Source organism: Myotis lucifugus, unplaced genomic scaffold (assembly GCF_000147115.1).
Source record: "Myotis lucifugus unplaced genomic scaffold, Myoluc2.0 scaffold_210, whole genome shotgun sequence".
Classification (NCBI taxonomy): domain Eukaryota; kingdom Metazoa; phylum Chordata; class Mammalia; order Chiroptera; family Vespertilionidae; genus Myotis; species Myotis lucifugus.
In genome coordinates, this window is record NW_005871258.1 from 2,201,892 (window position 1) to 2,215,021 (window position 13,130).

The 13,130-nt window shown below is 49.4% G+C and overlaps 1 protein-coding gene across 4 annotated transcripts; it reads left to right on the forward strand.

The window, feature by feature from the left end:
• Window positions 1-1,922: 1,922 nt before the first annotated feature.
• On the forward strand, window positions 1,923-12,231 carry LYG1 (lysozyme g1). Of its 4 annotated transcripts, none has more exons than XM_014463441.2 (7): window positions 1,923-2,041; window positions 2,594-2,689; window positions 7,016-7,081; window positions 9,016-9,120; window positions 10,051-10,244; window positions 11,779-11,911; window positions 12,098-12,231. In XM_014463441.2, the coding sequence occupies exons 3-7, from the start codon at window positions 7,039-7,041 to the stop codon at window positions 12,214-12,216; spliced, it is 594 nt and encodes a 197-aa protein (XP_014318927.1). In that variant the 5' UTR covers window positions 1,923-2,041; window positions 2,594-2,689; window positions 7,016-7,038; the 3' UTR covers window positions 12,217-12,231. The 4 variants fall into 4 exon arrangements, with proteins under 4 accessions (XP_014318927.1, XP_023617287.1, XP_023617286.1 ...); XM_023761519.1 differs by lacking the exon at window positions 1,923-2,041 and adding an exon at window positions 2,193-2,212; XM_023761518.1 differs by lacking the exon at window positions 1,923-2,041 and adding an exon at window positions 2,344-2,448.
• Window positions 12,232-13,130: the final 899 nt, after the last annotated feature.

Consider the following 13,130-nt stretch of genomic DNA (forward strand, 5'->3'; position numbering starts at 1 on the left):
GAATACACTCTAAGATAACAATAGAAAGTATAGTAAATACATAAGCCAGCAACAGTCACTTATTACCAGTATCAAGTATTGTGGACTGAACATAATTGCACATGCTGTACTTTTATGTGACTAGCAGCGCAGCAGGTTTGTTTGCACCGCATCACCACAAACACGTGAGCAATGCATTGTGCTATGCTGTTGGGACGGCTACGATGTCACTAGGTTATAGGAATTTTTCAGCTCCATTCTAATCTTATGGGATTATAGTGTATCACAGGCACCTGAAATCTAACTCATTCCATTAAAATATAAGCTTTACAAGGTAGGGACCATGGGTGTCCTGTTCAGTACTGTATTATCCATCCCCAGCATCATACCTGACACAGAATATGGTCTCTATGACATTTTTGAATGAATGAATGAATGAATGAGTGTTGGAAGCTCCAACAGCCCTTCTCCAGACCTTGCCCTCAATGCATCTCTTCTATCTGGTTTCTCTGAGTTATGTCCTTTTATAGTAAACCAGTAACCTAGTAAGTGCAATGTTTCTCTGAATTCCGTGAGTTGCTCTGGCAAATCAATCAAACTCACAGAGGGCGTCTTCGGAATCTCAGATCTATAGCTAGTTGGTCAGAAGCACGAGTGACAATCCGCTCTTGGGACTGTCATCTGAAGGAGGGGGCAGTCCTGAGGGACTGAGCCCTCGACCTGGGGGATCTGACGCTATCTCCAGGCAGACAGTGTCAGAATTGCTCGGTGCGACCACACTGGACTTGGTGTCAGAACTGTAGGGGCATTTGCCGCTCGTGTGGCTCTGGGGCACCGCAGGGAATAGCGGGAGCTGTTCCTGTTTAGTCTCACTGACTTTCCAACACCTCCCCCAGCTCCCCTGCTGGACCTTCACCAGGTCTTTGGAATGAAGGTTGTCCTATGGGGTCTGACTGAAAAGCCAGAGGGCCTCGCTGGGCATTGTTTCTGTGGAGCTGTTGCCAGGCCATGTGCTGGCAGCCCACCCGGGAGAACCTTCCAGGACGCTGGCATGGGCCTCGGCGCAGGGTTAGATCAACCCTGGTGACCTGGTACATTTGCAGATGGGGCTGGGGCGCCCCCAGGCTTCTTCCCACGGCAATACTTTCTCGTTGTCATGGGTGTGTGCTAGGCCTAGTGGAAAAATGAGGAGAAAGTGTTCCATTTTTTGGTGGGGATAAGGATTGTAATGGGGTACACCGTTTCTCTACTTTGTATCCCACCTCTGCCAACAATAGAGGAGACCAGCATTCTCACACCCGGTCCCAAATGTAACGTTCCGGCTCCCTGGGTCTCCAGGTGGGCATCTGCTCACAGTGGCCTCTGTGGCCTCAGCGGCTCAGCCACAGGCAGAGAATGCGATGTCAAGTCAGTGACCTCCTGAAAGTCATAAGTTTCCTTTAATTAATTATCAACTAATTAATTCCACAAACGCTTATCGAATACCTCTTAGGTGCCAGTCAGGGGAAACGGGGAAAGAAGACTCAGTCCTTGTTCTCAAGTTGTTTTCAGACTGGAAAGGAGAAAAAAAAAGACAAAAGCAAGTGTCATTGGTGCTGGGATAGAATTATCTAGAGGGCAGCATGGAACATGAGGAGGCCAACCCTACCCTGGACCCAGTGCTGGGAAACACAGCCGAATCCCACTGGGCGAGGCTGTAGAAATTCTTCGTGGATTGACTGATTCAACACACGTTTCCTGAATACCCACATCATGCCAGGCTCTGGGGACTCGGTCGTACGTGCACAGGCAAGTTCACTGCTCGGCCTTACATTACATTCCAGCGGTGCCTGGGTGGGGGTGGGGAGACAGTATAAAGAAGTTAGTCATTCATCTCACTGGTTATTGCGTACCTAGTATGTGTCAGGAGGGTGCTAGGTGCTGGGGCTATAAAGACGATGAGACACAGTCCCTGTCCCTAAGGGCACTTCAGCCCCAGGGAAGAGCCTGTGGGAGGCGGAGAGCAAGAGGAGGGGCTGTGTTTGGGGAACATCCAGCCGATCAGTAGAGTTGGGCTCACAAGGTGTGGTGATAAAGGGGCTCCCTCTTAGGGATGAAACTCATCCCTGGGACATCGGGGGCAGGGTCCTTCCTGGAAACTTCATATAAACCCTCCTGAAGTATTTATTGAGGCAGACAGTTAAGAACAAGCTGTGGGTACTGGGTTACATAAAAGAGCGTCATCCAGCCTCAGGTGTGGCTCCACTCGCCTGAAATACAGACCAAGAATAAGAGTTTCTGACACTCCAATTTCATCTCCCTCCCTCACTCCCTCTCCCGCTCCCTTCCCTCCCTCCCTCCCTCCCTCCCTCCCTCCCTCCCTCCCTCCTTTCCTCTTTCCCTCCCTTTCTTCTTACCTAACTCCATTCCCAGAAACTGTTGGTCCTGAAAGTAACAAAGTGAACCTACAATTAGGATCTGCCCTCTGAGGTGTGGTAAGAAACTAATTGGTTAATGTTTGCAAAAACGCCAGGGCATTCTTGAATAGAAGACCTTATATAAGTTCAAAGTGTTTGTAATTACTATGGCCATTACTATAATTTGTTAGGCTTAGCCATAAATCTTTTCATAATAGGATGAAGTCAACACTTAAAAGAGGAAGCAGGACAGAGACGGCATATAAAGCGCTGGCGGGGGCCTGCCTCTGAGGACGAGAGCGGAGTGAAGACAGGTGAGTGTGCAGCAGTCTGCCGTCTGTGCTCAGGCTTGTCTAGGACGGAAAGTCCAGTCTATGTTGATCGATCGATATGATTGTGTCTTTGCTGCCGAGGAAACAAGAAAAGTAGAAGTCAGATAAAACTAAAGGAACTTGCATGGAAAACCCAAGTTATAAAAGATTATGTACGATAGCTTAATTTTTTCCTGCCCATTACAATACTTATACAAATTTAGATTTGTTTTGATGTCAGCATGTACTTTCAGGTTTGTGAGCATCTGCAAAACGAAGGCTGGGGAACAGAAATGTGTGTGCATTTAGCACAGCTGTACAGGCCACATGGGTGTCTTGTTTGTTAATTCAAAGCCCAAGGACGAGCGTTTGTATTTTGCCAGAGGGTCATCTCTCCTCCACCCTCAGGCTCACCCCTGCCAAGGTGCGTTAACCCATAAAGCTGGAGTGATGGTTCTATAACAGTCCTGCTTTTTCTGGAAGCTGTGAAGGAACAGAGGTCGACTGACATGTCTAACAGCTTAAGCTTGACAGGGTAAGAGGAAGGACAGGCTCCAGGAGCCTTGGATGGAACAGAGAGGTGTGGCCTCTTGGACTTGACCTCTGTTCACAAGAGGATATTCCTGGGACAGTCCTGGCACCCGGAGAGAAGCCTTCCCCTTGCCTTCCCCTTCCCGGAGCTCTCAGCCTGGCAGTTGTCGATGGGCAAAGGGAGGAAGCGGCACAGGGGCAGTGCCCTTATGGTCTCGCTCCACGCAGGGAGGCTTTGCCTGCAGGGTGTGAAGAGAAGCGATGGAACCTCTGAGCTCTTCTGGGCCCACAATCCAAATTCAGTAAATCATATTTTCACAGACCATGTGAACATGCAACTCTGCAAAAAGTGCGTTTAAAAGGAGCCTCTATTTTACTTTAAAACGTTAGATTTTTCTCAAGGATATGTGATCCTAGTGGCAGAGACATGTTATATTTGTGACTGTCATTAATATTTTTAATGAAGATTTAAAAAATATTTTAAAATATGTTTTTATTAGTTTTAGAGAGAGAAGGGGGATGAAAAGAGGAAGAGAGAGAGAGACATCAGTATGAAAGAGAAACATCGACCAGTTACCTCCCGCTGCTGGAATGAACCTGCAACCCGGGGATGTGCCCTGACTGGGAATCAAACAGGTGACCCTTCGGTGCATGGGATGACGCGCAAACAACTGAGCCCCACCAGCATGACTGTCACTAATGTGAGGCCTGTTGGTGCCTAGCTGTCTGTGAGGCAATGGGCCGGGGTGTTGTGTGTGTGAGGAGCGAGCGGAAGGGTGGGACAGCGGAGAGTATGGGACTGAGATGTGATGGAAAGGCCTATCAGCACACAGCGAGCAAGCAACAAGACGAGGTGGCCACAAACCCAGGTGGCAATGCAATGCGGAGCAGGAGACCATGCCCGAGGCGGACGGGCACAGCAGTTCTCAGCTCTCCAGGACCAAGTGGGGCCACAGTGGGGCACAGGCACCTCCATCTCCCGGCACCGCAGGCAGGGTGTCACCACAATGCACACTGCAGGCTGCTGAGGACCCTCCGGACCAGGTGACTGTGGATCCAGGTTTAGGGAGAAGATCTTGGAGAGAATTCATGGAACAAGATGAGGGGCTCATGGTGGGGGAACTAAAGACCAAAGAGCTTTATTCCTACTTTTCCCAAAACAACTATTTAAGGGAGGAAGAACTAGCTCGTTATGCCTGACACACCTAAATGATGCGGTGGGAGTTGCAGAGGACACGGTGGAGAGAGCAGTGAACTTGAACTGTCCCCGAGGGAGGCTCAGGGTGTCAGTCTCCAGGGTGCCCAGCAGGCCTGCTGCTCCAGCCTGTTGACACTGGCATGCGGTTTGTCACTGGTTTGCTCTCCAGGAAGGGAGAGGATGGGTGTCACGTGGACAATGTGCTGGGTGGGTGTCATGAGCCCTGCCCGGTCTTGGCCAGACATCTTCATAGTGGTTTCCAGTGCTGGGAGCCACAGGGGTATTGACAGATTAGTCATAGGTAACGCGCCCTCCCCCTCCCCCCTCCCGCCGCCAGCCCCTGTGACAGCCCAGCAAAGCCCTGGCAATCCCTTCCAAACACTGAGTACTTTCCCGCTCCTGTGGAGCTGCGTCATGGAGCTGCTGGTATCAGCATGTGGTGTTCATGCCCATTGTTGCATCTTGCTCTTTCCTGATGTAATTGGAGAAACGACAGAAAGGAACTCTGTGTTTCTAAGTAATTGTGCATTTACCTAGACCCATGGTGGGCAAACCATGGCTCGAGAGCCACATGCGGCTCTTTGGCCCCTGGAGTGTGGCTCTTCCACAAAATACCACGTGCGGGCGCACACGTACGGTGCGATTGAAACTTCGTGGCCCATGTCCAGAAGTCGGTATTTTGTGGAAGAGCCACACTCCAGGGGCCAAAGAGCCGCGTGTGGCTCGCGAGCCGCGGTTTGCCGAGCCGCAGTTTGCTGACCACTGACCTAGACTTTTCATTCAAGTGCTTTCTCAACAGACATTTCCTTAGGCTTGGAGAATGAGGGACTTTCTTCCCATTCTTCCACTTGGGTTTCCAAGAGGAAGTGCTGTTATTTTTTGTTTCGTTTGTTTTTTCCCCTAGAAAAGCAGCAAAATGCCCTGGGGGAAGCATCTGGATGCGAGCAGTGCTTTTTTCTCAGGGTTCTTTCCATAAAGCCAGGGGGGAGTCTCTGTAAAGATGAACTTTCTCTGAGCTTTTCCTCTTGGAAGGGGCTCTTTCTCCCCTCTGTCTCCGGGACTGAGTGTCCTCTCTCGGTCAGAGGTGCTGAATAAATGACTCCCGTTGGGTGATTGAACAGAGAGTTCCTGCAGACCCAGCCAAAACTCCAGTCCCCGTATCCTCTTGGGGTTGGGACTCAGCATGACATTCCCTGCTCAACTCCAGGGAACCAGGCAGAGCATCTCAACGCTGCAGGGAAGAAGACCGAATGGCGCGTCTGAGGGGCACACAACCCCTCCGTGTAAGAGCCCTTCACTCAGATGTTTTCCTCACTACTCCTTCATCTTTTTGGTTTTGAATTTTAAAAAATTTCCCATTATAGTTGACATCCAATGTGATAGCATTTTCAGGTGGACACTGTAGTGGTTGGACTTACGAAGTGATCCCCCCACCAAAAAGTCTAGCACCCACCGCACAGTCTCTCCTTTGTCTTGAGACGTAATCTCTCTGGGTGTTTGCAAGGAACCACCCATAAGAACAACCTTGACACAAAAGAGACGAGAAAAGCATGATGAAAGTGACGAATGCCGCGTTTAAATGCACACTCCGACCTGTAATGATAGTAATGATTCGAAATGACAGGTAGCCAGGCTCAGCCGCCCTAGGGAGGCCATGGGAACGCCTGCTATGGGAAAGCCTGCGGTGGGAGGAGCTGTGAGGGGGGGGGATGTGGGGGCAGGTGGCTGCTCCGCTAGCACTCCCCGGGGTCAACGGCAAACTAGGAAACTAGGCTGCGTGGCGTTGGTGTATTCGTTTGGCAGCTGGTGGGGGGAACCAGGCTCTTTGGACATGTGAACGGTGATTGGAGGAATGTTGGGATGAAAGAGAAAGTGCATGAGAGCAAGTGCGAGGCCAGTGCTCGATGGTGACCAGTGTCAGGTCTCCCCTGCAGTGAGCACTTCGGGGTCCACTCCCGGGCCCCTGCCCAGGACCTGCCTTCACGGGGACTCAGCTTGTGGTGGAAGTAGCCTGTCTCTCCATCCCCCCGGCCGGGTTTGCTCCTGCCCAGGAGTTTTACAGAGTGGGAATGGCACTGTGGCTCAAGGGGTCTGAGCCCCCAGGCTGGGCTTAGAGCGGCGGGCGATGTCTTACAGCGCCTTCCAACAACCAAAGCAAAGAATATGTTCTGAGACACCGAGGGGAGAGTGACCTTTCCTCTCACCTGAAGGAAGAACCCAATGAAGAGAAACACGGACACAAGTTCTCTCCTTTTCGCATTATCTTTTGATAATAACGAGGCTACTGGGACCAGGCACATGCGTCGGAAACTTGCCGTTCGGGGTCGGGAGGCAGGGCACCATGATCCGGCTGAGGCCAAGGCATCCTGGTCCCTGTGGGCCGAGCAGGCGTCTCGTCATTTTAAGCCAATGGAGAGGATGGGTGGACTGGCGTCCTGCTTTTGCTTTTTTCATTATGATTCAAGTCATTGATTTTCTTAGTTCCTGGGGAAACTTGTTCTCCTTTCCCCACACCTTTCCATAGGAACATTGCATGCTGTTATGGCGCCAATTGATATTTTCACATCTTGGAGCTGATTTGTATTTTAAAATCACTTTAGGACCGTGGCGTCGGATCATCAGTATGTCTGTGCTGTGGCTGCTTCTGGGCCTCCTTGCCCTCACCGGTGAGTGTGTTTCATTTCCCCAAATGACCTTGGAGATGGAAGGATTCGCACAGGGTCCTAGCGGTACTCGGATATGTGAAACTGCAGTGGAAATGTTATTTTTCCTAAGCCGTCCGCCAGCTCCCGGAGGAGTAATGGGCTGAGGAGCAGCCTCTCTCGGGCCCACAGGGGACAGGAGGAGGGCTTCTCCCGAAGGCGGGGGCGGTCGCACGGCGTTGCCATTGGTAACTGCTCATCGAAGGCGGGGGCGGTCGGACGGCGTTGCCATTGGTAACTGCTCATCCTTTCTCTACAGAAACCCTTCCACCAGAAGTACTTGTTGAATTAATTATTCGAGCATATATTTCCATGGGAGGGTTGAGGCGGCTTACAACGATAAGACAAATGTAACTCAGTAGAAAACTAGCATCAAAGGGGTCCAGGGGATGTGACTAAGCTAACCATCGAGGCGGACATAGCTGCAATGCTTGAATTTCAGATTTGTCCTGTTTCCTTGTAGCTGGGCAAAAAGGGAAAAGTACATGCTTTTAGAGAAATAAAGGGAGGAAACATAGTTCCTCAAGAAAAGCAATTTCTTTTCCTGGCTCTAAACTCTACAGATTTCTCAGATGGGGTCAGTCTTACATTCATTCACTTATTTGTTGACCTATTCATTCAACACATATTTTTAAATTTCTATAAGGAATTTTGGGAATGCAGTATAAGGAACTTGGAGGGACATGTGATGTGGTTAGGGAGCGTCTAGGAAGCAGGGAGCAATGAATGACACAACTAGCTACTATGAAGGGTATTTGTCACCAATTACAAAAGTAGGGTGTCCTTATTAAAACATAAAAATGGGCACGTTGACTCATTTAGTTTTGAGTATACTCACAAAAGACCATGTCATTTCATTTTCTCATTTATCTTAGATTATTCATCAAATATTTTAAGAGTAGAAGTATGTACTCCAAAATACTAGTATTCTCAGATTCAACCCTATAAAGGTCTTAGGAGAGAACCTTAACATATGATCATAAGCAATAGACCTGCACTTATTAAGATTTAACGATATAAGCTACTTTCATGAAAGAATAAAGCACATCAAAAAGAGTAATCTAATAAGAAGTCCTTACAGGCTCATAACAGTGGGATGATGATCTCAAGGGGCAATTTCTTGCCACCTGTAGGTATCTTACTACTGGCGTGTGCCCTCCTTCCGATGTGCGTGGTGAATTCTCGGGAACGCCCTTCTCCTTAGTGGTCTTTGTGTAAAATTTCTCCTCCCCTTCAGTGCCAGGAGTGAGTGGTAGTTAAAGAAAGCGAGAATAAAGGGCAAAGAGAGAGAGAGGGAAGTGGAAGGAGGGAGCCCCACGTGGAGACGAGGCCTCGAACCTCACCACGTGCCCTCCCCGTCTGCGGTTGTAAGCACCCATGCAGCTGTGCGCCGAGAGCAGGGAAGCCAGCTCCAAGTCACACTTACCAGCAGTCCCTTTGCTTGGGGTCTGGGCTGAGAGCCCAGGGAGGCCCAGGCTTTATACGTGTTTCTCCAGAGCAAACATAGTATCTCACAGACCAACAAGTTAGGGGTGTGGGAGGGAGAAGTGCTGAGAGTTCACACCCGATGAAGATAAGACCTAGCTTACAGGATGCACAATCTCTGATTTGACCCCAAGACACCCACTCAACAGCTTTGGACAACCCCAGAGCTTTGCAAGGAGACATGCACTAGCAGTTCCTCTGCAGGATCTGAGGTGAGGATTTAGTACCCAGGAGGTTCTGTGATGATTTCTTAGTCACTGTACTGTAAATTGCAGGAGGGTTTCCATTGCGGAGTGAACTCATTGTCACAGATTTCAGTACAGCTGTGTTTATTCATGTCGCTGCATTCACGGGCAGGATGACCAGAACTGCTCTAGTTCAATGTCTTAGGTTGACATTTTCTCAATTTGTAGACTCATCTGAAAGTGGCAACTGGGGATGCTACGGAAACATCCGAACCCTCGACACGCCCGGGGCATCTTGTGGGATTGGAAGACGCCGAGGCCTGAACTACTGTGGTAGCTAGAACCTCATTGTCCACCTGGCCCCCCTCCCCTCTTCCTTCCTCTCAGAAAGTGATTCCTTCAGGCAAGGGAGGCTCCAACAGGACTCTGCCCCTGCCCTGGTGCCCCACACCGATGCCCCCAGGCATTTCCTACAGGTTTTGATCCTCTCAACATGCCCTTTTGGTCCCCACTGTTTCCCACAGTCCCACCCTACGGAGTGGTGGAAAGAGCACTGGACATGGAGTCTAAAGACGTTGTTGAGTGCTGGCTCTGAAGTCCCTTAGCTCCCCCGAGCCTCTGCTGAAATGGGGATAATAGTACCTACGTTACAGTGTTGTTGCGAACTCTGGTCCGTCATGTGCCTGAGGGTGCTTTTGAAACCACAGAAGGGCTGAGAAGGTTAGGTGGGCTGCCGGGGGAAGTGGGCTTGGTTTTCACTTTGCCCAGCACTCTTGGTATTTCCTAAAGCGTTAAGCCCGCATGATTGCTGGGAGTCACTGTAGGGTGGAAAGGTGGGCTAGCGTGAGCACGCCTGTCAGGAAAGCTCTCCAAGGAAGGGTGTGGGAGAATGGGAGAATTCCTCCCTCACATCATGTGCTTCTTGTAGCTGATGGGCGTGCATTTAACCGGGCAAGTCTGTTTGGATGCTTAGGATGGGGCCAGTGGGGCCTGTGCCCATGAGATTCTCCGGGAGGAGGCGGGCTGCCCCAGCTGAGGCGCTGGTGGCCACAAAGGACACTGCCTCAGGGGATGCCAACTCAGGCTCAAAGGAGAACTTAATCTCAGTTCTGGGAATGGCCACCAGAGGTCTCAGACCGGAACGCGGGCTTCTCAGTCCTCAGCTGCTGCCAGGAGGCTTGGCGTGTGTTTTCTCTCTCCTTTTGAGCTCCTGTTTCGGCGTAAGTCACACCAAGCCACACCTTCCTTCTGTGTTTGCTGTAGGAGTCCGTGCTTCTGAGAGGCTGGCTGAGATCGATATGCCGTACCTCCTGAGATATCAACCCATGATGCGCACCGTTGGCCAAAAGTACTGTGTGGATCCTGCAGTGATCGCTGGTGTCGTGTCCAGGGGGTATCCTGGCGGCAACCTTCTGGTCCAGGCTGGCAATGTGGATGATGGAGTCAGGGTGGTGCAGGTAACCCTCCAGGTGGCCACTGTGCTACATGGCACAGCTCCAAAAGGGCACCTTGGGATTTGTTGTGCAGATGGTACTCCTGGGGCAGCCCCGCAGGCTCTCTGCCTAAGAGGGACGAGCAGCACCATTTCTGCTTCATTTTGAGCCACAATTCCTTTTCCAAGTAAGTTAGCTATGTCCAGGGTGTCATCATTGTTACCCTATTCTGGGTTTCTGGTGAGGCTCTGCAAGAGAAATACCATAGATCGAATCCTTGCTCTGCTATTTCGTAGCCACATGACCTTGGATAAAGCATTTAATCTTTCTGGGCCACAGTTTCCTCACCTAGAAAATGCCACCCTCAGAATTGTTATGAAGATCCAATGAAATAATGTGAAAAAGTAGATTCTCAGCAAATTCAAATTCCTTTATCCCCGTCTTTCCACACAGTTCTTAGTTCTGAAGGTCACATGCTTTTTAAAACAACTTTTTACTTATTGATTTTTTTTTAGAGAGAGAGAGAGAAAGGGAGAGAGCGAGAAACATTGATTTGCTGTTCCACTTATTTATGCAGTCATTGGTTGATTCTTGTATGGGCCCTGACCGGGGATCAAACCTGCAACCTTGACGTATCGGTACAACACTCTCACCAACTGAGCGACCCGGCCAGGGCCTCAAGTTTTATTTTTGCAGGAATCTGCCTGATAGACTTCAGGGCGCTGGTCATAATTAACCTGCTGTGGAATTAACTGTGGGGGAGAATGGGTGACGGCAGGGGAGATGATGGGACCAGAGTCTTTTCTATTACATGTCACATTGTGATAGTTGTTGAGAAACCTGTCAGTAGTGCAGTCATTGCTTAAACTTTTAGGAAAAAGTATTCTTCAATGAACTTTAGATTGGCTTCCCATTAGTACTTTGTATGACACCATACAATTTAAAAGTATCCAATAATCTGATGAATTTGGGCCTATGAGAAAGTGAGTTTATGAGAAGGTTGTCATTGCTGTAAAGTCACAGGGCAGCTGGAAAACGCAGCCTGGGACCAAGGACAGCCTGGGTGGTTGAGGGCCGCATTGTCCCAGCCGCCTGCTCTGCCTCCTTTGTAAAACCTTGTTCTTGGGAAAAGGATGAGTCCATCTCCTTTAAAGATGAAGAAAGAATTTCCCTGAGTCAGATACTTCTTCTAAATATGGTGAAACACATATGGAATGGTAACCAGGGGTGTGGGACAAAAGTTAGTGGTACCTTTAGACCTTCGGATTGTCTGGAAGGATAATTACAAGTCCGGATAGGAAACCCTTTCTGGGCTGTTGGAGGGTTTGTGGTTGCGGTGTTGAAGGAGGGCAGCAGGCAGCATGCACCTGTCTGCTCCTTCCTTCCTTTGTCCGAATCTTGTAGCTTTACTGCTTGTCCCCAGGGAGACGGAAAGTGGCCTTTGTTCTTCCGCAGGAGGAGGAGAGAAAGGAAGGGACATGAGAAAGCACTGACAGTAGGAAGCCACATCACCCGCCTACCCGGCTCACCTGGCTTCTCCTCTGCCCGCCCCCTCTAGGACACTGGCCACTATGCCCCTACTACCTGGATCAGCGAGTCGCAGCTGTCCCAGATGACTGAGGTCCTGACTGTTAGAATCAAGGAAATCCAGAGGAGGTTCCCGACCTGGAGCCCGGACCAGTGCCTGAGAGGTAGGGGGAGCCCAGGGTCGGCCCTTTATGGCAGGGAACAATAGGGACCAATGTAACACAGGTGCCAGATTCCCCCTGACCTCACTGCTTCCTGGTGAGCACGAGGAAGGGAATCTAAGTTGGCTGCTGAGCACCCTGAAGCACTGAGGGCTGTGGGGTCAGCATTAACCCGTCTCGCCCTTGCAGGGGGGCTCTGTGCCTACGTCGGAGGGCCCAGCTATGTCAGAAGCAGCCAGGACCTGGGCTGTGACTTCTGCAATGATGTCCTTGCACGAGCCAAATACTTCAAGAGACATGGCTTCTAACACTTCAGATCAAACCCAAGGTCATCTCATGCAGGAGGCCTCATCTGTTCCACAGATAAAACGAGCCAATGCACTTATAACTGAGAATCTGAGTTTGACCTGAAGGTTGTCAAAATAACATGACATACATTAAAGAAAGAGCGATTCTCTGCATCTTGTGGTCTGATGTGTGTATGTGTAAGTTAAGGGTTGTGTCTCTTTAAAGGTATTTCCATGGAGGTAAGCTGGAATTCTTGGATTTCAGTGAAATGAATCCTACACCTCATTGACTAGCATGGCCAGATTTAGCAAATGAAAACACAGACAGCTGCCCTGGCTGGTGGCTCAGTTGGTTGGAGCGTCATTGCTTGCACCAAAAGGTTGTGGGTTCGATTCCCAATCAGGGCACATAGCTAAGTTGTTGATTCAGTCTCCAGTCGGGGCGTGTACAGGAGGCAACTGATCAATGATTCTCTCTCTAAAACTCAATAAAAACATATCCTCGAGTGAGGATTAAAAAGACCACACAGATAGCTCAGTTACATTTGAATTCGAGATAAATAATGACCATGTTTTTTAAAATTCTCATGGAAGGATATGTTTTCTCTTAATTGATGTCAGAGAAAGCGGAATGGAGAGAGAGAGAGAGAGAGAGAGAGAGAGAGAGAGAGAGAGAGAGAGAAACATCTATGTGAGAGAAACATCAATCAGTTGCCTCTGGTATGATCAAATCTGCAGTCTTTTGGTTGCAATCTTTTGGAGTACAGGGCTTTGTCCAACCAACTGAGTGAGGGCAAAAATAAACAATTCTTAAAGGTATAAGTCCCATACAATATTTGGAACACATTTGGGCATATGATATTTTACCTGGCAAATCTGTCATTGATTTCTGATAAAAATAATAGTTTCAAATTTAATTGAAAAATTTGATGAGG